We start from the raw sequence: 22,416 nt of genomic DNA, 5'->3' as shown, positions 1-22,416 counted from the left end.
GCGATCAGGGGGTTGGGGTGCTCCCCCCCTGTCACGCACAGAGCCGGGCCGATCAGGGGGTTGAGGAGCTCCCCCCTGTCAGGAACAGAGCAGGGCGGATAGGGAGGCTGTGGCCCCGCCCCCTGTCACACACAGAGCCACAGGGTGATCAGGGGGTTGGGGAGCTCCCCCGTCACACACAGAGCAGGGCTGATCAGGGGGTTGTGGCCCCGCCTCTTGTCACACACAGAGCCACAGGCTGATCAGGGGGTTGAGGAGCTCCCCCCCTGTCAGGAACAGAGCAGGGCGGATAGGGAGGTTGTGGCCACACCCCCTGTCACACACAGAGCTGCAGGGCGATCAGGGGGTTTGGTCGCTGCCCCCTGTCACACGATCCCGGTGCTGGGAGGCCTCGCGGCTCCGCTGATCCCGGTGCTGGGAGGCATATTACCCTTTTACTATATAGGATAGAAGCCTGGTGCACGGGTGGGGGCCGGCTGGTTTGCCCTGAAGGGTGTCCTGGATCAGGATGGGGGTCCCGCTTGGGTGCCTAGCCAGCCTGGGTGAGGGGATGATGGCTGTTTGCATCTGGTCACACCCCCTTCAGGGTGGGGGTCCCTCTTGGGTGCCTGGCCAGCCTGGGTGAGGGGCTGAGTGAGGGCTGTTTGCAGCTGGTCACACCCCCTTCAAGGTGGAGGTCCCCACTGGGGTGCCTGGCCAGCCTGGGTGAGGGGCTGAGGGCTATTTTCAGGCTGGCGGGTGACTGAAGCTCCCAACCTGTCCTTTTTTCCTTTTTTTTATTCTGGGCCAGCTTTAGCTCTGAGGCTCGGCTCCAGCTATGAGACCCCCACTGCTGAAAGCAGGTTTCTGGCCTTTGTTTACCCTTCTGTGTTTGAAACAATGTTGTGGTCCTGCTGGCTGAAGCTTGGGGTTTTGTTTAGCTTCTATATTTGTTACAATGTTGCTTAGAGTGCAGCTGAGAGGCCGGCAAGGCAGGCGGGGAAGCTTGGCTCCCTCCATCACTGAAGCAAGCAAGCCTCCCTGTTTGCGTCAGCTGCCTGGCTGCCGGCCGCCATCTTGGCTGGCAGTTAATTTGCACATCTCCCTGATTAGCCAATGGGAAGGGTAGCGGTCGTACGCTAATTACCATGTTTCTCTTTTATTAGATAGGACTATTCCAATAAGGAAGCTTCGCTTAAAAATGCCCCATTGTTTGAAAAGGGAGCCTGCAGGTGAGTGAAGTAAAGAGAGTACGAATACCTAACATGGACTGGGCATTTGTGTTAGCATTTAATTTTCACAGCCTTATGAAAAAGTTTTATTATTTTCATGTTCCAAAAGAAAGAAGAGGTGGAAATAAGAGGTTGGGGGCAGGGTGAAGTTTAGTAACATGCCGGGATCATCAATCAACTAACAGAAATCAGGTCTGCCTGACTCAAACCCTCCTCTCCCCACTACCATATGAAGAGGGAAGACCAAACACAACAGGCAAGAGCCTCTAGTATGTTACTTTCTGTGCCGAAGCTTCCTCATTTGTAAAAACGGAGATGATAATAGCACTGATCTCACAGAGTTGTTATGAGGACGAAATGAGATACTACACACAGTGCTGGAACACAGGAAGGTTTAATAAAGGACACCTATTTTTGTTGTTCTTCTTTCTCACATCAGTTTTTCAAATTGCTAAGGAAACATCTCTCTGCTAAGTCTGGTAGATATTCAATAATGCCCATATACCAAAAGGAAGAAAGAAAGGTAAGCATGGTCTATAGTAACACCTCATAATATTAGACTAAGGTAATTTGTTGACTACTAGGAATGATATTTCCTACAAACTTTTAGAAGTTTTATTAACTGGGCAGCTATCGAATGGGATGGGGCTGATTAAATGGAACTACTTTATATACCATGGAAATTTTAAAATGCTAGCACAATACTTTTTTAAACTAGTGTTTATGTATGTTGGCCTTGGTCTATATACATAGTTACCTTCCCAAAACACCAAGTGTGTATTCCATTCAAGTAACTTCTGCCTTGGCCAAGAGGGAATAAAATGCTCAGGTGGGCTGTCAGTAAGCCTCAGGATGAGCACAATCTAATTTTTTGTCTAAGTTAAGAAAGTTAAAATATTGCATTTCAAGCCCTGGTCGGTTTGGCTCAGTGGTTAGAATGTTGACCTGTGGACCGAAGGGTTGTGGGTTCAATTCCCAAAGGCACATACTTTGGTTGTGGTTCCATCCCCAGCCCTGGTCAATGCTTCTCTCTCTCTCTCTCTCTCTCTCTCTCTCTCTCTCTCTCTCTCTCTCTCTCTCTGGCTCTCGCTCTCACTTTATCTCTGTCTCTCCTCCTCCAACCTCCCTTCCACTCTGTAAAAATCAATGGAAAAATGACCTCTAGTGTGGATCTTATTTTTTTTAAACATATTTTTATTGATTTCAGAGAAGAATGGAGAGGGAGAGAGAGATAGAAACGTCAATGATGAGAGAAAATCATTGATCAGCTGCCTCCTGCACACCCCCTATCAGGGATCGAGCCCACACTTGGACATGTGTCCTGGATCGGAATTGAACCTGGGACCTTTCAGTCCACAGGCTGATACTCTATCCACTTTGCCAAAATGGCTAGGACTCTAGTACAGATTTTTAAAAAAGTATCACTAGATCCAGCCCAGCTTCATGTGTTCTGAACTCTAGAGAGCAGAATACAAGTGAAGTCTTGGACAGTTTTATGTCTTGTGTCCCAGTTGATGATAAAGGACAGAACAAGTTTAGTCTACTTGGCCCCCGTCCCTCTAAGCTTCTCCTTTGAGACAACTGAGATGTCAACAATTGCACTGGGCCTTGAAAAGGGGTAGATAAACAGCAGAACACAGAATTCCTGGGTCAATGTTTGAGGGACACGCATATTAAATGAAATTAGAAGTACTGTTTTCTACTCACACGCACTCAGGCTAACAGCAAAAGAACATGAAGACATTATTATTGTTGTTAGTGGAGCTGATTTTCTTTCCAATCAGATCACTGTGTTATTTCCAACATGATTTCTAAAGGAAACCGACAGCACTTACATTGTACAATGTGTGAGATCAAGAGGGCAGCGCTGGTGTCATTACATGTCAGCCTGCCCTGAGCCAGGTCCTGCTTCACTTGCAGAGCAAACAGGTACCTACAAACAGACAGAGACGGGCGTCATAAACACAGAGATGAGCTTTGGAGGGCGGGGAAGGTCGGCATCTAAGTCATGCTCACCCCTGGCAACCTGTCCGCACCGTGAGCAACTAAAGAAAAGGTACAAAAAAAACAAGGAAAAGAAAGTCCGCAAGGCTGAAATTAATTTCTGAGGCCTCTGACTGCCGCGTAAATACAGTTCCCTGAAGGACTGGGAAACACGTGCTGTAATCTTTTCACGCAGTGAGTAATACGTTTCATTTTATATGGAGAGAAGCAGTGGTTAAATATACGACGATTACTTACCACCCTTTATATTTTTGCAAGGTAAAGCAAACAATTAACTTTTTTCACAGAATAATATACTAAAAATGGCTTTATGGCTCAGACAATAACAATAGTTCATTATGGTTAGTTAAAAGCTTTGCAACAGGAAATGGAAAGACAAGGGTATCTTTTTTTAGTAAAATATTCACTTAGCTACTTCCATAAGTTTCAGCTCTCAGATGTAAAAAAAAAAATCAATTTATTTTGAAATTCTTTTCTTTATATTGTAGGATAAAGCAAGTAAACACTTTTGGCAAAAGAGAAAAGAGGTATTTATAAAACAACGAAATTATGGGGAAACAGTCAATGTTAAAATTGATTTGAAAATATCAGTATGAACTCATACATTTTTAGAAAAGACATTTAGTAGTTTTGCCCACTGCCTAGAAACAGTGTCATCTCAGAGGTAGCTCTTACCACACAAACCAGATTCTGGCTCCCACCCAATTACTCCTTGGAAGGACGCAGAGAAATGTATATTCCAGGCTGGGGTAGGGGAAGGTGCAAAATGAGTCTGGAATATCTAGTTATGCTAGAAAGCAAGGCAGCTTCCCAAAACAAATGTGTTGCATTGAAGGGGCATCCATTGGCCAAAGTGGCAACAGCTTGAGCAGCAACAAGAATGATTAAAGTGAATGGAAAGTTCAAGATTTCATATAACGATACTAAAAAAAGAAAGAGAAAAAAAGGAAAAACAGAATGTGTCACCAATTTGAAGAGACTATTATAGCAATTCTTTATTCAAAAATTGGTAACCCATGCATGACCAAAACAGTGGTCATGTAATCTGTCTCTCTCGTAGGAAGGGTACTTGGACTATGTCCAGATAGTCCAAGTGGATGAGGCAAAGTTTTATCTTACAGAAGAATGCTAACTAATGGTGCAGCAGGAATAACAGAATGAGAAGATCCCCATTCTACCACCTCTAAAGAAATTATTGACTCTAACAAGGACTGTTAATTGGTGTAAAAACCACTTAGGAAACTGGACTTTTGCATAGACAACGCAACATGCACCTTACTTCATAATGGAAAGATCAGAATGCTACCACTCCAGTGATCCATCTTAGCGTCATTAATGATATAGGAAGCACATGACATTACTTATGATGAACTCTAGCCAAAAATGTTTGACTTGTATCTGTCAAGGCTTTAGAACTACCAGTTTTCAGGAAATAAGGAAGCTAGAGCAGTGGTTCTCAACCTTCTGGCCCTTTAAATACAGTTCCTCATGTTGTGACCCAACCATAAAATTATTTTCGCTGCTACTTCATAACTGTAATGTTGCTACTGTTATGAACTGTAATGTAAATATCTGATATGCAGGATGATCTTAGGTGACTCCTGTGAAAGGGTCGTTCGACCTCCAAAGGGGTCGCGGCCCACAGGCTGAGAACCGCTGGGCTAGAGGAATAAGCTAAAAAGTACAAGAGGTAAGATATTCTGTTGTACAACTGGCCCAGTTTCTCTACCAAGATGGTATCTTGAGGTCCAAGGACACGATAACCAGACGCAATGTGTGGTCCTTCAGTGAATTTCATTTAGAATAAGCATGTATGAATGGCATGGGGGCGGGGGGAGGTGCATAGGGAAAAAATCAGAAAGGAAGGCACACTGATGTGTTAATAGTAATCTCTGGGCAACAGGAATACAGTATTTTTATCTTCTTAGTCTTGTTTATCTGCATATTCTAACTTTCTACACTGTACATTACTTTTGTAATAACGAAACTTTATGTTTAATTTTGTTAAAAAAAGGCTTTAACAAGAACAACCACAGGTTGCCATCAAATGCAATAATACATGGAAACCACAGTGACTAAAATAAAAACAGTCAATGAATGTTAGCAACTTTTTTAATAAAACAAAACTAATCTTCTTTAAGTCATTTAAAAAGTTCCATTATTAAGAGCTAAAAAACAAGGCGCAATTCTGTAACCATCAAAAACAGAACAAAAGCTGAAAACAAAACTAAATCACTCATATATCTGCCAGTTAACTGTGTTTTCTCTGTTCTCTTCCCGCCCCCCCCCCCCCCCCCTTCTCCTCTCAGGGAAGTCCAAGGGAAGAAGGGCAGAGAATATAAAACAACAAACATCAACATACAGGTTTATATGAGGAGAGGCAGTACAGACCATCTTTCTGCATTAGGTAGTGGTTATTGTCTTTTGAGCCCAACACTTCTTAGAGCTACAGGCTTTAATTCTCGCCTATATGGTCATTTTAAAACAAGCAGGAGGGCTTTATGTTTTACAAACATTACATTCGGAACATTTTAGCATCTCAAATTCCAGCATGGGGTCCTGTGCTCACAGGGAGGGATTCAGAGTGTGGCGGGCTTCGGGCGCCTTTGGGGACAGTCTCTGTGGGCTCGAGGTGGCAGAGGGTCTGAAAGATCACACACTTAGTTAGAGGGCAGTGTGATGATGAAGACTGCAGGAAGACTTGTCACCCTAAGTAAGTGGACCTTTCTGTCCCAGGGCCCTGGTAATACGAGAGACTTTCCTGGGGACTGATTTCCGGATGACAGCTGTAAATCGAGCACCCTGGCTGCAATCTAACTTTAGAGATTCGGCAACAACTATAATCTGAAGCGATTCCAACCAAATTCATGAGCTAACGGCTAAGGTGTACTCAGTAGGCACTAAATAAAATTAAACCGGCAAACACAAGGAAAATGCTCAAAGCACTCAAAAGGGCCCAGCCGGTGTTGCTCAGTGGTTGAGCTTTGACCTATGAACCAGGAGGTCACAGTTTGATTCCAGATCAGGGCACATGCCCAAGTTGCGAGCTTGATCTCCAGGGTGGGGCATGCAGGAGGCAGCCAATCCATGATTCTCTCTCATCATTGATGTTTCTCTCTCTCCTTCTCCCTCCCTCTCTAAAATCCATAAAAATTTATTTTTTAAAAAAGCACTCAAAAGGAAATGGACTGGCTTTAGGATGGGAGGAGGAAGGAGATGACAGTGGGAGAACTAGTCAAGAAGGGCTTCGCTTCCTGGGACTGCAAATCACACCCATCGGATGCCTGCTTTTATTTTTATTTTTTATTTATTTAAATATATTTTTATTGATTTCAGAGAGGGAGAGACAGAAACATCAATGAAGAGAGAGAATCACCGATCGCCTGCACGCTCCCTACTGGGGATCAAGCCCACAACCGGGGCATGTGCCCTTGACTGGAATCAAATCTGGGACCCTCCAGTTTGCAGGCTGACACTCTATCCATTGAGCCAAACCAGCTAGGGCAGGATGCCTGGTTTTACACATGTCCATTTCCATTTATTTCATTTGGGAAGTCTGATTCTTTTTCCTCTTCAGTGTCATGTCCAATTTCTCTGCCAGCCTAAGAAACACCCTTCAGCAGACCTTGCACAGCAGCAAGTTCCGATAGGGTCTCTCACCATTAGATTTGACTGACGATGGGATGCCCAGTGAGAAGTGTGCCTAAACTCATTAGCATCAGAAAAGTGACGCAGAGCTCTGCAGTAAGAAAGCCAGGCGACTTATTTCCCAAAGAGCTCACTCTAGCTTTTAAAACTATACCTAAAAGTCGGTGGTTTTCTCCTTTTGTCCATAGGACAGGGTTTTACCACAAGTGCAGTCCGATAATTAGACAGCTTCCTGTTTAACCACCAAGTGCAATGTAATCTCCCATCTATATTAGTGGGGAGCAGAAAACTGCTCCTGGAAGCCTGAAGAATTAACCACGGGGCTAGAGTCACTTAGAGTCTATACAGTCTTGCAGGCCCGTCTCTGTCTCTCTTTTCCACACATCCCTCGTCTAAATAAGCACTGTCCACGCAGACCTTCTCCTAAGCCCCTCCTCAGCGCCATCTGCTACAGAAAAGTCCCTGGAATCTCAATGGTTACATCATTCCACTTTTGCTTACACGGGACGTTGAGAGTGTGGAAGTCAGTGTATTGGATCTGGGAGGTCCTCTTCTAGTTATACCTCGTGACAAAGTGGAGAAAGTGATGAGGAGCTTCTAAGTTTCATAGCAATTTTATTCACCCTTGAACCCAAAGAATTCTCTCTTCAGGGAAGATTTTTAAAATATCAGTTAACAGTGGGAGCCAGACAACAAATACTCAAACCCTCTGCATCCAGCTGAGCTGTGTCACGTGGGGGAGTTGCCAGATCGGCCACAGCAGCTGGCAAGACACCGGGTGCACTTGGCCCGAGGGTAACTAGTTGCATGGAATTTTATAACAAGGACCAGAATGGAAGAAAACTACAAACCTCTAAAGGCAATGAGTCATAAAAATGGAAAAGGTGCAAAACTCATTGCAAAGTAGAACGGGGAGGAAAAGTGGGGGAAAATGGATTTATGCTGCCAAGTTCCTAAGCAGGATAGAGCCCCAGTGGGACGCGAGAGGAAAATCCACACGGCTGACCAACAGCTGGACTCGCCCGCAGACTTATTTCAATATTCTGAGCTTGGAGCAATGCATGTTCCCACGACAGGAAGGCTGGCCCCAGAAACGGAGACACAGTAGCCCCAATAATGACACCACATGAAGACTTGTCGTCGGCCCCTCTGTCTTGTGCAGTTGGGTGTAGTCGCTCCAGCTGCCCCTCTTCTTCAGCGTTCTGGCAAACTGCAGTTCCCAGAGGCCGACGGCTTCTGCAGTTCCCAGCCGCCTCTAACCGCTTCATCGATGGGAGGATTGTAAGTGGAGGCAAACAAGCAGTGGTGACTCATTCACAAACACAACGCCTTCACCTCTCGCTGGAATCCATGCACCCAATGCCCTTCCTGACGCATCCACGTGATGTCGAGTAGGTGTCTCAAACACAGCCTTGCAGAAGCAAGCTCCTGACTGACTCCCTTCGCTCCCAAACCTCTATTTCCCTCCACCCATTCCATTTATTCATCACCAACACCCAGCCCGTTGCTTCAGTCAAATCTAAGTGTTCCCTCTACTCCCCTCAGTCTCCGTCCCCAACACGTCACCCAGATGGATGGACCCCACCCACCTCCAGCAAGTACTGCAAATGTAGCCACACATCTCCATTTCCACCCCTACTGCCTCCTCTGCCACCACCATCTCAGGCTGGATGATGGCAACCGCTTCCTCACTGGATTCCCTGCTGTCATCCTCCCCACAACATCCACATGGCAACTAGTCTTTCAACAGTAAGGACATTCGGGCCTCTGTCCCAACTCAGTGCACTTCGCTCTCACCGTTCCTGCCATGCGGAGCACGTTTTTGACCGACACCTGTCACTTGTTCCTGCCTTGGGCACTGCCTACTGGGAAGGTCTCCCTCTGAAAATGACTGACAGATCCTCGTTATTTCCTCAGAGAGGCACCCCAGACTAACCAATCTAAAATCATCACCCAGTCACCTTCTCTGCCATCATCCTACTTCAATGACCTAAATAAAGAGCCCTACCATTATCTGATTTTTTTGTTTGTTTATTTAATAGATTTGTCTGTTCCCATGAGAGGCAGACTTGTTTTTTCATCACTATATCCCCAGTGCCTAGAACAATGCTTGCACACAGTGTACACACTTCATAAATCCTTTGGACTGGATATCTTCATCCCTTTCTCAAATGATGGTCAGCCCCCCAAGATATTGTGCTCTGTATCCGGGATAAGAGGATGAGAAAGGTGCCATAGCCTTGGTCTGAAACAGTTATGTCTTAAAAGGCAGTGTGGCAAGAATTTGGCTGGTCAGACTAGTGTACTCAAAGGGAGTATACTGAAAAGGGAGGCATTTTATCTTCACGTGTTCCCACTGGGCTCTGACCTCCTTTAGAAACCCATGTGTTCGCCACAAATTATAAAGTAAGTGGTAATACTGATGATGATGACAATGATGGTGATGGTAATGGTTACCATCCATGGCGTCCCCCCTGGGTTCCAGTCATTTGATGTGTAATAATGCTTATCCCCAAAATAACCACAGCCAGGCCAGCCTTACAGTCACACTGACACAGAGGAATTGAGACAGGCGCAGAGGGACCAAGTAACTGGCCAGTCACGCAGCTATCAAAGGCAGGACTGACACCCAAGCCAGGCCTGACCGAGGTTCACGCTTCTCCCACTTGGCCAAGCTGCCAAAGAAACTGACCACAGTTCCTGTCCACCCACCCAGGGCAGCAATGAGGAGAAACTCTGAGATAACATCTTGGCTTCCCAGGAGGGATTCACTTTCCAAAACCATCTGATGATAACATAGATAAAGAGGGAAACTATGGCAGTAACAGGGCAAGTCTGATCCACTTCTCATATCATAGCCTTGAAGAAACAAGACTTCATCACTTCTTGGCCTTTTGGCTAAGATCAAGTGTAGAAACCAGGCTTTAGGGAAAACGTGGTGCTTGCCTGCCCCCATATTTGTAAGCATAACTGGAAAGGGGGGGGGGGTGTTAAACTGTTAAGCACAGAGTGGATGCTGGTTAAGTAGACTTGGAGAAAATGTTGATCAAATGGACTCAGAACATTAACTTTTGCTTCTCCTCGGCACCCCATTGCAATAAACAGCCAACCACTAACCTTGTGAGTTCTTCTTGGAGTTGCGTGTGGTCAGGTGGAAAGAATTTCACCACAAACCTAACAACAACATGCTTTGGCCCTAAAGAAGGAGAAAAAAAAAGTAGTTATTGATTTCCGCTTCAAATGCAATTAAAGAAAAGATTTTCTGAGGTATATTATATACCAAATAATGAGACTCATTCCAAGTAGCCAAGAGTACACCCCAGCCACTGAACAACTAAATCACAGTTACGGAATCACACTTTCACACTGTGGGGAAACAAGTATCTGTTTTGTGTGTGTTTTTGTTACTGTTTTTTTCTTTTTAATGTTTTTGTTTAAATTGATTTTTAGAGAGCGAGGAAGGGAGAGGGGAGAGAGGGAGGGAGGAAGGGAGGGAGGGAGAGAGGGAGAGAGAGAAAGAGAGAGAGAGAAACATCATTAACTGGCTGCATCCTGCACACCCCATACCACACCCCATACTAGGGATTGAGCTGGAAACTTGGGCATGTGTCCTGACTGGGAATCGAACCGGTGACCTCTTGGTTCCTGGGTTGACACTCAACCACTGAGCCACACCAGCTGGACTTGTGTTGTTGTTTTTAAACTGTGACAAAGGTATCACATGGAGGTATTAGACTTTTTCTCTGGAGATTTCAATTGTACCCAGGTTTGAAAGGCACTTTACTCTTTTAAAAAATGTGCCTAATTAGCTGGTTTTGTCCAAGTACAAGTTTTAGATCATTTTAAAAGGAGATAATGAAAATGTAAATTAGTCATGTAATTTATTATTTCTAACTATCTACAAGGTACAGCTGCTAATGTGTTCATCAAATATGTATGCAGACCTATATGCCAGATGCTCTCCTGAGGTGTGGAGAGAAACCTCAACAAGACCAGGCCCTGCCCCGCCACAGTCAGCCCACGCCTTTTAAGTGCCTTATAAACCATTTATCGATGAGTTCAGACAAAATTAGGGAGCAGCTCTGGAAGGGGTGGTAAGGGAGAGATGGTGAAGGAGAAGAATACATTCTGTTTTTAGAATTAAAATAGAACAAACAGGTTACAAACTAAAATAATAATTTGTAATCTGAGACTGTTTGATGTATCAGCTACAAAACAAGGGCAATCTTACGGGTTCTGCCGTTTGGAATGATAGCAATGAGGTTATGTTCTATGAAATATAAGACACTATAACGAAATCCCAATTTTAACAGTTCTCATATGTTTGCTCTACCTCCCGCTATCGCAAAGACAGATGTTGTATCATAATTTCTATGCTAACACATTCAAATTTAGGAAAGATACAAAAATAACACATCATAAGGCGAAGATGTCACCAATATACAAAAAATTAGGAGGAAGAAAACAAGGCACAGAAATACCGAAGCCAAGAGAAACTGGGATTTTCCTTAATTACCTAAACATTAACAAAAACCCTGGCATGTCAATTCTGGGTCACAAAATAACAATGAAAAATGGGGAAGATGGGGAGGCCATGCCGTTTCCTCTCAGTCACTTTCACAGACAAGGGGACTGAAGGAGGGGGCTCAGGCCCTTAGAGAACCTGACGTGAAGCAGATGCTGGCACTGAGTAGAAAGGACTGCTCTTCACACACGGCTAGTCACAGCCCACGGGGGTGAACAGGCGCCCGGTGCTGGCCCCTGTCCTCACACTTGCTAATGTGCTAAGGGATTCCCCTTCACCATCAGCCGTTCCGCCACCAGTCGTGGCAGGGACAAATGTCATCATTCTAGACTCTGTGCTACCTCCACCCACCAGGCCTGGGGGCTTCTCTCTGTAATGTGTCTCCCATTTGATCCCTGGCCAACCACCCATAAACATTAAACAAACAATGGCGGTTTCATTTTCGGCATCCATAATTGCTTAATTTAAATGACAGCTCAACATCAATTTCAACTGCGTAAGGGCTGTACAGGCACTGTGCGTCCATTTATTACATCCACGCAAACTGCGGTAAGTGGCCCGGTGGGGTTTCTTAATGAGACAGAAAAGCAATCCCCCGAGGTATTGTGTGCTGCGGGCTCAGCTAAAGAGATGGAGCTTTGTTACCATCCCCAGACTCTGCCCAGTCTCTGGCTGCAGTGAGGAACTATGTGGAGTGACTTTGCAAACGGAGCTTCACTCTGAACTTGACCTTGAAGCATCGAGAAAGGAGGCAGGTCCAGTGCCGAGGCATGATGGGAAGGGAGAGAAAAACCAAGTGTTCTCTTTCCGTCCACCTCTCCTAGAACCTCTTTAATCTCTTCTCCAGCACAGGGTCTAAACCAGCCGTAGGCAAACTACGGCCCGCGGGCCGGATCCGACCCGTTTGAAATGAATAAAACTAAAAAAAAAAAAAAAAAGACTGTACCTTTTTATGTAATGATGTTTACTTTGAATTTATATTAGTTCACACAAACACTCCATCCGTGCTTTTGTTCCGGCCCTCCGGTCCAGTTTAAGAACCCATTGTGGCCCTCGAGTCAAAAAGTTTGCCCACCCCTGGTCTAAACGCAAGCCAGGCTCCCTCCAGCGCTGTTTGCCATTCAGAAATTCAGAAGCACACACACACAAGCTTGCATCCTGACTTCACAGGCTTTGAAGAGGCAGGACAGAAAACCTTACACCAATTTATGAATAAAAGGCTCCACCCTCCCCTCCCCTCCCCTGCAAAAGTGACAATAAGAAACCCCCGTTCAGACAAGGCAACTCTATTATTTGGGGGCTTAGTAGCATGGTTTAGTTGTTAATCAAAACCATATTTGATTTTCCAAGCAAAATTTTGATTACCAAACTGTTATATATTAAAATTGCAGGACATACATTTTAATAGTACACGGATTCGTGGATGATGAAAAGCAATTATGGGGTAAAATAAAAATCTGTATCACTAAGTGCTTGACGCCACAGGACGGCCGACGTCTAGACAAGGAAACTGTCTGGCTCGATGTTTAACAAAACTGTTACACAGACGGTGTATACTTACTTCTAATCTGCTTGACAATAGGTTTTAAGAGATCCAGCCACACCTACAAAAGGAAAAAAGAACAGACTGAGACACAAATTCTCAATGAACGAGTGTATTTTGAGTCTTTACTTGGAACTATTTAAAATAAAGTTTTTGAGTACTGGTGTACTGGAGGCTGTCCCTCTTTTTCTCCAGAATTCCATATCTGACATCATCTACCACTTTCACAGGACAGATCCGATTTGCTAACATTAGCCGTAAGCTTCAAAATTAACACCTCTCCTAGACTCAGTAAACTAAAAATTTTTCTACTCTCACTTGTACTTTGGTCACAGTTAGCTGAGTCAGCAAATATTAATGCATGACTGCATGTCTGGCTACAAGCTGAGTGAAATAGGCATGCTCCTTAGTGAAACAAAACACGTGTGTGCTCGTATGAACGGATCGGAAAGGGAATGGCTATCTATAGAATACTGCCTGGGCACCAGACGCTATCCAGAAGCTATGTACCTCTAAGAACAAGGCCAGAAGGATTCCTGTTACCCAGGAGAGAAACCTGAGACGTGGAGAGGTTCAATAACTTGTCCCCGGTCTCTCAGATCTACAGTGGCAGAGCCAGGGCTGAAAGAGGCCTGTCCAACTTCAAAGCCCAGACTCTTTTCACACGTACTCGCCTTGGCATGCAGTTTGAGTGGCAAAATTTTTGAGAGACTGAGAACAGAGGGAGCGAGAGAGCGAGAGAGCAAGAGAGACCATCTGCCCTTATTAATAAAGTATGTTAACCATATTATCCCATTTCACACATGCTTTTCTTTAAACTCGCCTTGAATTTGTGGCCATTTGAAAAGGGTTTTATGGAGGCTCATATTTACATATATGACAAAAACAAGGTTAATGTGCTTACTGTGAAGATGGTTTTATAAGTAAACTAGAGGCCCGATGCACGATATTCGTGCAAGAGTAGGCCTTCCTTTCCCCGGCTGCCGGCACTGGCTTCCCTCTGGCACCCAGGACCGGGACTTCCCTCGCAGCCCCAGCTTCGTCTGGAAGGTCGTCCGAAAGGACGACTGGTCTAATTAGCAATTGCGCTTTTATTATTATAGATAGAAGATATGAGAACGTTACAAAACTTTGCCAAGCACAACAGGTAATTGACGAAGAAAATATGACAATGGGTAAGGAGAAAATGTTCAAATTCAGGAGTTACTTTCACTACAAATGCAAATTTAAATAACCATATACCATTTCCACCCATTAAACTTGCATCTAGATCTGCCTGTATGTGCCTGGTGCTTGTAGTTTATAACACCCCAAGGTGCAGGGAGATGCACACTGTCTTACTCTATTGGTGGATGTATGAATCGGTACAACATTTCTGGAGACTAATTAGGGAATAATTATCTAGAGGCTAAAAGTATTCTTACACATGCTCTTTCACCCAGTAATTCAACTTTGGGAAATTATGCACAAAAAGATTTATGTACAATGAATGCTAATAGCATTTTTACAACTATCAAAAATCTTACAATAACCTAAATAAATAAGTAAAATGGTCTACGTCTATATAACATTACCATGCAGGAATTAAAAATGATGTTCTTGACAAATACTTATGCATGTGGGAAATGTGTTTTGGAGGTTAAAAGATGGGTGAGTCTTATCTACCTCTTAACTGCCTTTTGTATTATCCAAATTACCTTAAATAATCACTAAGAATTCTCATAAGGAAAATAACTAAAAATTTTAAGTTCCCACCTATTCACATTAAACTTCCCCACCACTTTTTCAAATAAATAATATTTTATAATGAAACTCTCATTTCTGTATTCCTCAGCCTATATCACTATGTTATAAAAGAAAAAAAATAGTGGCATTAGTTGATTTAGGATCATTTCCACTGTCAGACCCATAAACCTCAACCGTAATGAAAGAGAATAATCATTCAAAACAGCAATTATCATTTGCAAGATATATTATTTTCCTCCTAAGAATCCTAAAAGATGAATGAGGTGACAAGTGTATCTTCCTCTGATAAGAAAACAGATTCAGAGAACAGACGCCCAAAGTTGGAACTTAAACCCTGTTCTTCAAACTCATTTATTAATAATTCAACAAAATTGTACTGTGTCCCTATGCTAGGCTCTGGGGAATGGTGAGAAAGCCAGTCATGGTCCTTACTTCATGGAGCTTATGGACTAGTGAGGCAGCAGACGGAAATCAAAAAGCCTTCCCAACAAAAATGGAGACCCTGAGACAAACGAAGGAAAAGCGAAGGGGAGTCCCCGAGGACTCACAGTGTCTGGGATGGGGAATTTGACCCAGTCATGGGAGAAGCAGCGGCAGAGGGACTGTTTAGGAAACATGCCCCTGAACGTGACATTGTGCTGAGAGCTGCAGGGGAAGAGAGTAAGGACAGATGGACACACACAGTAAAAACACTGGTCTCGATGCCTGAGGTGAAAGGAAACTGAAGTGGCTACAGAGCAAGGCTGGAGGGTCAGGAAGGGGTCAGACCCCACAGAAGCCGCGTCGAGATTCTTCATCCTTATCCTAAGAACAACGCAAAGGGTTTAAGCATGGGGCTGATCCAATCTGATGTGAACGTTAAAAACATCAATCTGGCAGTGTGAGAACAGACAGGGGGAGCCAGAACATGTTCAGGATGACCAGTTGCAATTGTCCAGGCAAGAGAGGATGGTATTTGGACCAGGCGGAGGGAGGGCAGAAGTAGAGCTTGGAGAAAGTGGGGGGATTTAAGATAAATTTAAGAGGTAAAATCCAATGGGATTTACTGACAGACTGGATATGGTAGCTGAGGAAGGGGACAATGACCAGAATGACACCAAGATTTCTGCTGTCGGACCCATAAACCTTAACCTTAATGCCCTTGAATTTCATGAGGAAGAGACAGTGTGGAAATGGTGGGACACACTGGTCCAGAGCTCAGAGGAGGCCTGGGCAGGATATCTCCGTTCAGAAGCCACCGCCACCTGACTCCATGGAGGATGAGGTCGCCTCATAGAGTCCAGAGGATGGAACCCTGAGCACTGAGGATGCCTCCAGCACGGAACAGCCAGGTGAAGCACGTGAGGGGGAAAGTAAGAAGAGAGTCATGGAAGCCATGGGAAGGTGGTGTTTCCAGAAGGCAGAATATCAAGAACTGTGAAAGGTAAAATAAGATGACAACTAGAATACCTGATGATCAGCTGACTCAGTGATGGGTCAGGAAGTATGGTGGGCGGTGAAGAGGCAGGAACGATGAAGGGCTTTTCCTTTTAAAAAAACGTTTTTCAACTACAGTTTACTTCCAATTTGATTTTGTATTGATTTCAGGTGTACAGTGTAGTGGTTAGACAATCATACACTTTATAAAGTGATCCCTTGATATTTCCAGTACCCACCTGGCACCATACATAGTTATTGCAATATTATTGACAACAGTCCCTATGCTGTACTCTATACCCCCGTGACTATTTTGTAACTATCAATCTGTACTTCTTAACCGATGAATGGCTTTTTCAAGAAGCTCAGCTATGAAGGAAAAGGAAGACAAGAGACTAGGAGTACAGGGGGTAAAAAAAAAAAAAATCAAAATAAGGGCATTGCTTATTTGCTTGTTTTGAAGGCTCTGGGTGCTTTAAAAAAAGGGGGGGGGAGGATTGAGACTATGAGCAAGAAGAGATAACCGATGTCCTAAGGGACCTGAAATGACGCGAGAAGGTAGCTCTGAAACAGAGGGCAAGGCCTTGAGTTAGAAAGAAAAGCTCTTCCATTTCAGGGAGAGAGAGAGACAGAAAGGCTAATGGCCAATGCAGTTTATATTTCTGTGCTGGGAAGATAAGAAAGTTCCTTTTTGATGCCTTCTGCTTCCCCTGTAAAATCTGAGAGGCGGTGGATTGAGGCAAGCGGAGAAGTGATGTTGCATGAGACACCGAGTTAACTGGGGATTCCAGTGCGATTCCCAGGGCTGCGGAGCGCCCACTCACGCACCTGCCACCCTGAGCTCTTTCGGCCGCCACGGCTGCCGCGGGAGAAGCACCTCTGAGACCTTCCACCATCGCCAGTTCTGCCACAGAATCTGCCTCAACTCTGCAAACCACTCAGGACAAAGCAACTACGCTCTGGCAACACAGCTGCCAATTTTAGGAACTGTTTTAAAACATCTCTCTTCTGTTTTTGGCATTTCTGTGGAAAGCACCAAATACAAGCACTGGTTTGAGCCAACTGAGCATGTGGTTTTAGAACACGTCGGTCTAGAAACATCAGACTGGCCCGGATTAGCCCACTTGGTCGAGCTCGGCAGCAATGATGCCACAGGGCATCCATCACATCACAGCTGGCCGGGGTGAGGCCACGGAACCTCGAGAGCCTATCCAGTCACCAGTTAGATTGACGGCTGCAGAGCCCAGAGAAAAGGTCTTGCACACACAAGACTAAATCTACTACACATGGATGAGCTAGAAGGAGCTCTTCTTATTTCTAAGAAAAGAAAATAGGTTGTTGCTTGACTAGCATTAAAGCACTGAAGTTTGATATATGGGGAGGGCTACTGGGAAGCATATGAATTGAATCACATCGCTTTAGACAAATCACTTGTTCACTCCACCTAAGTGGAACAGAAACAAGCTCCAGATGAGGTAAAAAGGTGACACAGCACCACAGTCTTCCTTTCCCTGCCCACAGATCGCTAGAGGGTCACAGCTGTAATGATGTATCTCAAATCCCACCCTTCATCCTTTCAACCAGGCCACACGCCCCTGCCCTCTCTAAACCATGCTGCTGAGCATCAGAGCACAACCGCACAGCCACATCACCTGGCTGCAAAGCGATCTGGTTAAAATGAATGAACTTCTGGAAAGGTCATTCCCAGTGAGTGGGACTCACCAAATCAAGGAAATTTTCCCCGCTGGGATTTGAAGGTCTATTGCAGTGGTTCTCAACCTTCTGGCCCTTTAAATACAGTTCCTCATGTTGTGACCCAACCATAAAATTATTTTCGTTGCTACTTCATAACTGTAATGTTGCTACTGTTCTGAATCGTAATGTAAATATCTGATATGCAGGATGGTCTTAGGCGACCCCCGTGAAAGGGTCATTCGACCGCCAAAGGGGTCGCGACCCACAGGTTGAGAACCACTGGTCTATCGGCAGAGTGTGCTAGGGCTGCTGAGACAAAGTACCACAGACGAGGCCGGCGCGGACAACAGAAATGAATGTCCTCACACTTCTCTGGAGGCACAGGGTGTTGCGGGTTCAGTGTCTTCCTAGGCCTCTCATTGGCTTACAGATGGCTGCCTCCTGGCTATGTCCTCCCATGGTCTTCCCTCTGTGAATGCACACCCCTGGTTTTTCCCGAGTATCTCCAAATTTCTTCTTCTTAAAATGGTACCAGTCAGATAGGATTAGGGCCCACTCTAATAGCCTCCTTTTAACTTAATCACCCCTTCAAAGGCCTCGTCTTCAAGAATAGTCATATCCTGACATACTGGGCATTAGAGCTTCAATCTACAAATTTTTTTAGGGGGGAGGGGAGGGAGTGTCACAATTCAGTCTGTAAATACTATCTTCCACAATTTGATTTCAACACAGTTTTCCAGCCTCAACGTCCTCAGCTTGCATACATTTTATTCAGGCTCCCTCTCTTCCTCCAATTCCCTCTTAATATCACCTTCCCCTTTGGGATGTGCTCTCTGCACTGAAACACTGTTAGGTGAGAAGAAATGGTTTAATGCCTAGGTATCAAAGTCAAGGCAACATGAGTCACTGTTCCCAAAGCTGTTCTCTTCTTTCCCTTGATGACTGTTTGCCCCTATTATTTTGACGAGTGACATTTTAGGTGGATTTTGTAGGAAATTGAAATATCTGAGGTATTTTGGAAAGAGTCCTATTAAAAGAGATTGATTCATTTATCAGACAGCGCATAGGAAAAAGATACTGTTTCTTGAGCACCTACTGTGTGCCAGGCACTGAATAGGTGCTTTATACATTCTCATTTAATATTCATAACAATATGGTCATTTTACACAGGAAGGAAGCCAAACTCAGAAAACTTATTAAGTTGCCCAAGGCCACATAGCTGGGGTTCAATGTTGACTTTAAACCTGTGCTTTATGTGTAACAAATTATCCTACCCCTCAAAAAGCTAAAGGACTCAACAGTAGTTCACCTCTCCTCTTCATGTTTAAAAATCAAAACTGCATATAACAGAAATATTTCATCATCAACTAAAATGTATACAGGAACCACATAATATAGTTTATAGAATTATTTTATTAATTTTACATTAGTCTATATTTGAAAGATATGTAAAGAGTGGCTTTCATTTTAAAACCTATTAGGGGTTTCTGCTTCTGGTCAAAATAGAGTAAGAGGAACTGGATCTTCCTACATGAAACACACCGGGGGGCTGGGGGTGGGAGGGGGAAAAGGAAACAATACATAATACAACAGGTCTGAATACTTGGGGCGCCAGGCAATGTGATTCCCCAAGACAGAACAAAAAAATCACCATCCCTATAGTGCCCCAGCCTTCCGTCTTGAGCGAGTTTCTAAACTGTGGTGCAGGGAGGAAGAACCTGGCAAAATCCATGAGTTAAAGAGATGGGGTGCAGAAACCAAGGTAGTGAGCGTTTACAGGAGAACCCCAAGGAATAGAAAAGCACTCTCTATAAAGAGCATTTAGGAGAGTGCAGAGGCTTACCCTTTGGTAGTCAGCTTAATATTGATCACATATGCTTATGAAAAAATACCCAAGATTGGGAAAAACAACCTATGAAGAGATGAGAGGTAACACTGCCTTGGTGTTCACATGGGGCCAGGAACACTACCTATTCTCACCAGGCAGACTGGAAGACCTCATGATCCATGGGCATTGGGTAGAGTACTACAGAGGCATTCCCAGCAGCAGGAAATAACTTATCCCCTACTGTACACTACACCAGTTCCACCTAACAAGTCTTAAAAGCCAGATGTGGGAGGACTAAATTGTTTCCAAATAACTTAAGTGCATCCCAGAACACTCAATAAAATTTATAGAAATACAAAACTATTAAGCACTCAGCAATGTAAAATTCATAATATCTGACATCCAATGAAGAAAACCAACAGGCCCAGCCGGAGTCAGAGTGACTCAGTTGGTACATTGTTCTGTGCACCATTGTCAGTTCAATTCCCAGTCAGGGCACATACCTGGGTTATGGGTTTGATCCCTGGTTGGGGAGCATGCTTAAGTCCTAACCCCAAGGTGACTTGACTGTATCTGGAGACAGGGTCTTTAAAATGTAATTAAGGTTAAATAAGGGCATTAGGATGGGTCCCTGACCCAATAGGACTGTGCCTTTATAAGAGGAAAATCTCCCCCCACCTCCGCATGTGAGGACAAAGTAAGAAGGTGGCCATATGCAAGTCAGGACAGGGCTCATCACCAGAATCTGACCAGGCTGGTACCCTGATCTCAGACTTCTAGTCTCTGATACTGAAAAAGAAATGTCTTTTGTTCAAGCCACCCAGCCTGTGGTATGTTGTGGTGGCAGCCCAGCTAAGTAAGACACCTACCAATGGCGGACTTTTCTTCTGGCATGGAGAAGAATATATAATCAACAAAAAGATGCCAACCTTTTCCCTGAGCTTTACCAATATTTATTGACTAGAAATTAGAATTGTTTTATCAAGTCACTAAGCAATGTAGCTTTAACAAAAGAATAGTGGGCCAGCCTCATGGGTTTCTAAGTTTGAATGGCAAGCATAAAACACAACAGACAACTGAGTGCCTACTATGTATCAGAAATCCTGCTCAACTCATGATTGTACAGTACCCGTGTTAATCCTTATGGTAACCTTGTACAACTGTCATTCATTAATCCCAGAAGTTCAGAATCTACCCAGCTGCTAAACAACAAAGCAAATGTTTAAATGGAGATTTATAGGCCACAATGCAGAGCTTTCCCCACTATCCTCAACAGGCTAATAATGACATAAATTTTAATTATACACCCATCTCTGCAGATGAGGTGTGTGCAGCCATTTGAGTTGGAGGAAGGTAGCCAAGTGTGGCAGAGAGCGCTTACACTGAGGGGGGCCTGCGTGTGCATCCTGGTTATCAACCTGGGTTTCCAGGTCATTGGTAAGTAGTGGGCAAGTGACCTCTCTGAGTGTGCTCACTGTGAAATGTGAGTGATAAAATACCTACCTCGGAGAAATATAAAGCAGGGATTGGCAAACTGATACCCATGAGCCAAATCCAGCCTACCACGTGCTTCGATACAGCCTATAAAAACTCTATAAAATTCAAACATCCATGCCCATAAGTAAAGTTTTATCGGAATACAACCACACTCATTTGTTTAGATATTGTCTGTGGCTGCTTTGTGCTGCAGTGGCAGAGCTGGATAGTTGCTATAGCAACAGTATGGCCTGCAAAGCCTGACATATTTACTTCCTGGCTCTTTTTGCAGATGCCTAATATGAAAGAGAAATGAGCTATATTTAGGTTTATGGCAGAGTCCACGGCACACAGAAGCTCAAGGACAGGCAATCTAATGTCTTTCTGGGCTTTTACCAGCCAGGTATCAATTAGCTGGCATATTAAGTACAGGGTCTTGATTCCTAGGATCAATAGTGTTTCTACCATGGGAAGACCAAGCAATTTTTTAAAAGCTGATTAAAAAGACTTCTCTGCTCCTGCAGGGAAATCTCCTGGGGATGGCTGCCTGGGCTCAAGGGAACAGCAGGCCAAACTCGCATGTAAGTGCAGCAATCAGCTCCATCAACTGACAGGCCTGAACAAGTCTAGTTCAGGGGAGAGCATAATTGATTCCTTCCTAATTATCACCAGTGTATTTCCAATCTTGAGAAACACATCTCAGACCAGGGGGAGCACTCATGTCCCTTTAGCTTTTTAAAGCCTTATAATAAAGAATGCTCTGATGTGGCTATTTACCTGATAAAAATGACGAGAAAGGGGGCAGAAGGCTGGGATGGGATGCAAGTTGCCTGAATTTACCACCTAGGGAAAAAGGTCCATAACCTTGTATGTCAGAGACTGTGAGGTTTCCCACATATCACACGCGGATAAAGGGGCAAAAAGCCTTGTGACAGCCCACATTTGGGCATTGTGAGGCCGGTCATGCTTCCTCTTATTTTGGCAGTGATGTGAGTAGCCTCTCAAATAGAACTTGACAGACATAACAGCACACAATGACAATCACAATGACGACACACACACGTCCATCACAGCATTGTGCACAGTAATAGAAGGGTGGGAGCAACCTGAGTGTCCATCAACAGGTGACTGGGTAAGTAAAATGTGGTGTAACTGCACAGTGGAATATTATTCAGCCTTGAAAAGCTAGGAAATTCTGTCATATGCTAATATGCTACAGCATGATGAACACTGAGGGCATTATGCTAAGTGAAATAAGCCAGTCAGAAAAGGACACATACTATGTGATTCCACTGATATGAGGTTCCTAGAGTAGCCAAATTCA

The 22,416-nt window shown here is 44.3% G+C and overlaps 1 protein-coding gene across 4 annotated transcripts in view; it reads right to left on the bottom strand.

The window, feature by feature from the left end:
* Nucleotides 1–22,416, bottom strand: part of FARP1 (FERM, ARH/RhoGEF and pleckstrin domain protein 1) — a 277,332-nt gene that overhangs the window by 71,302 nt on the left and 183,614 nt on the right. For all 4 annotated transcript variants that reach the window (XM_059685013.1, XM_059685014.1, XM_059685015.1 and 1 more), the window contains exons 4-6: nucleotides 12,950–12,992; nucleotides 9,981–10,059; nucleotides 3,047–3,144 (exon numbers count right to left, since the gene is read on the bottom strand). In XM_059685013.1, the coding sequence (XP_059540996.1) occupies nucleotides 3,047–3,144; nucleotides 9,981–10,059; nucleotides 12,950–12,992 (220 nt within the window). The remainder of the gene's footprint in view (nucleotides 1–3,046; nucleotides 3,145–9,980; nucleotides 10,060–12,949; nucleotides 12,993–22,416) is intronic.

Source organism: Myotis daubentonii, chromosome 2 (genome assembly GCF_963259705.1).
Source record: "Myotis daubentonii chromosome 2, mMyoDau2.1, whole genome shotgun sequence".
NCBI classification, from domain to species: Eukaryota; Metazoa; Chordata; class Mammalia; order Chiroptera; family Vespertilionidae; genus Myotis; species Myotis daubentonii.
Note: the sequence above shows the minus strand (reverse complement) of the source record. Positions and strands in the feature narration are given on the sequence as shown.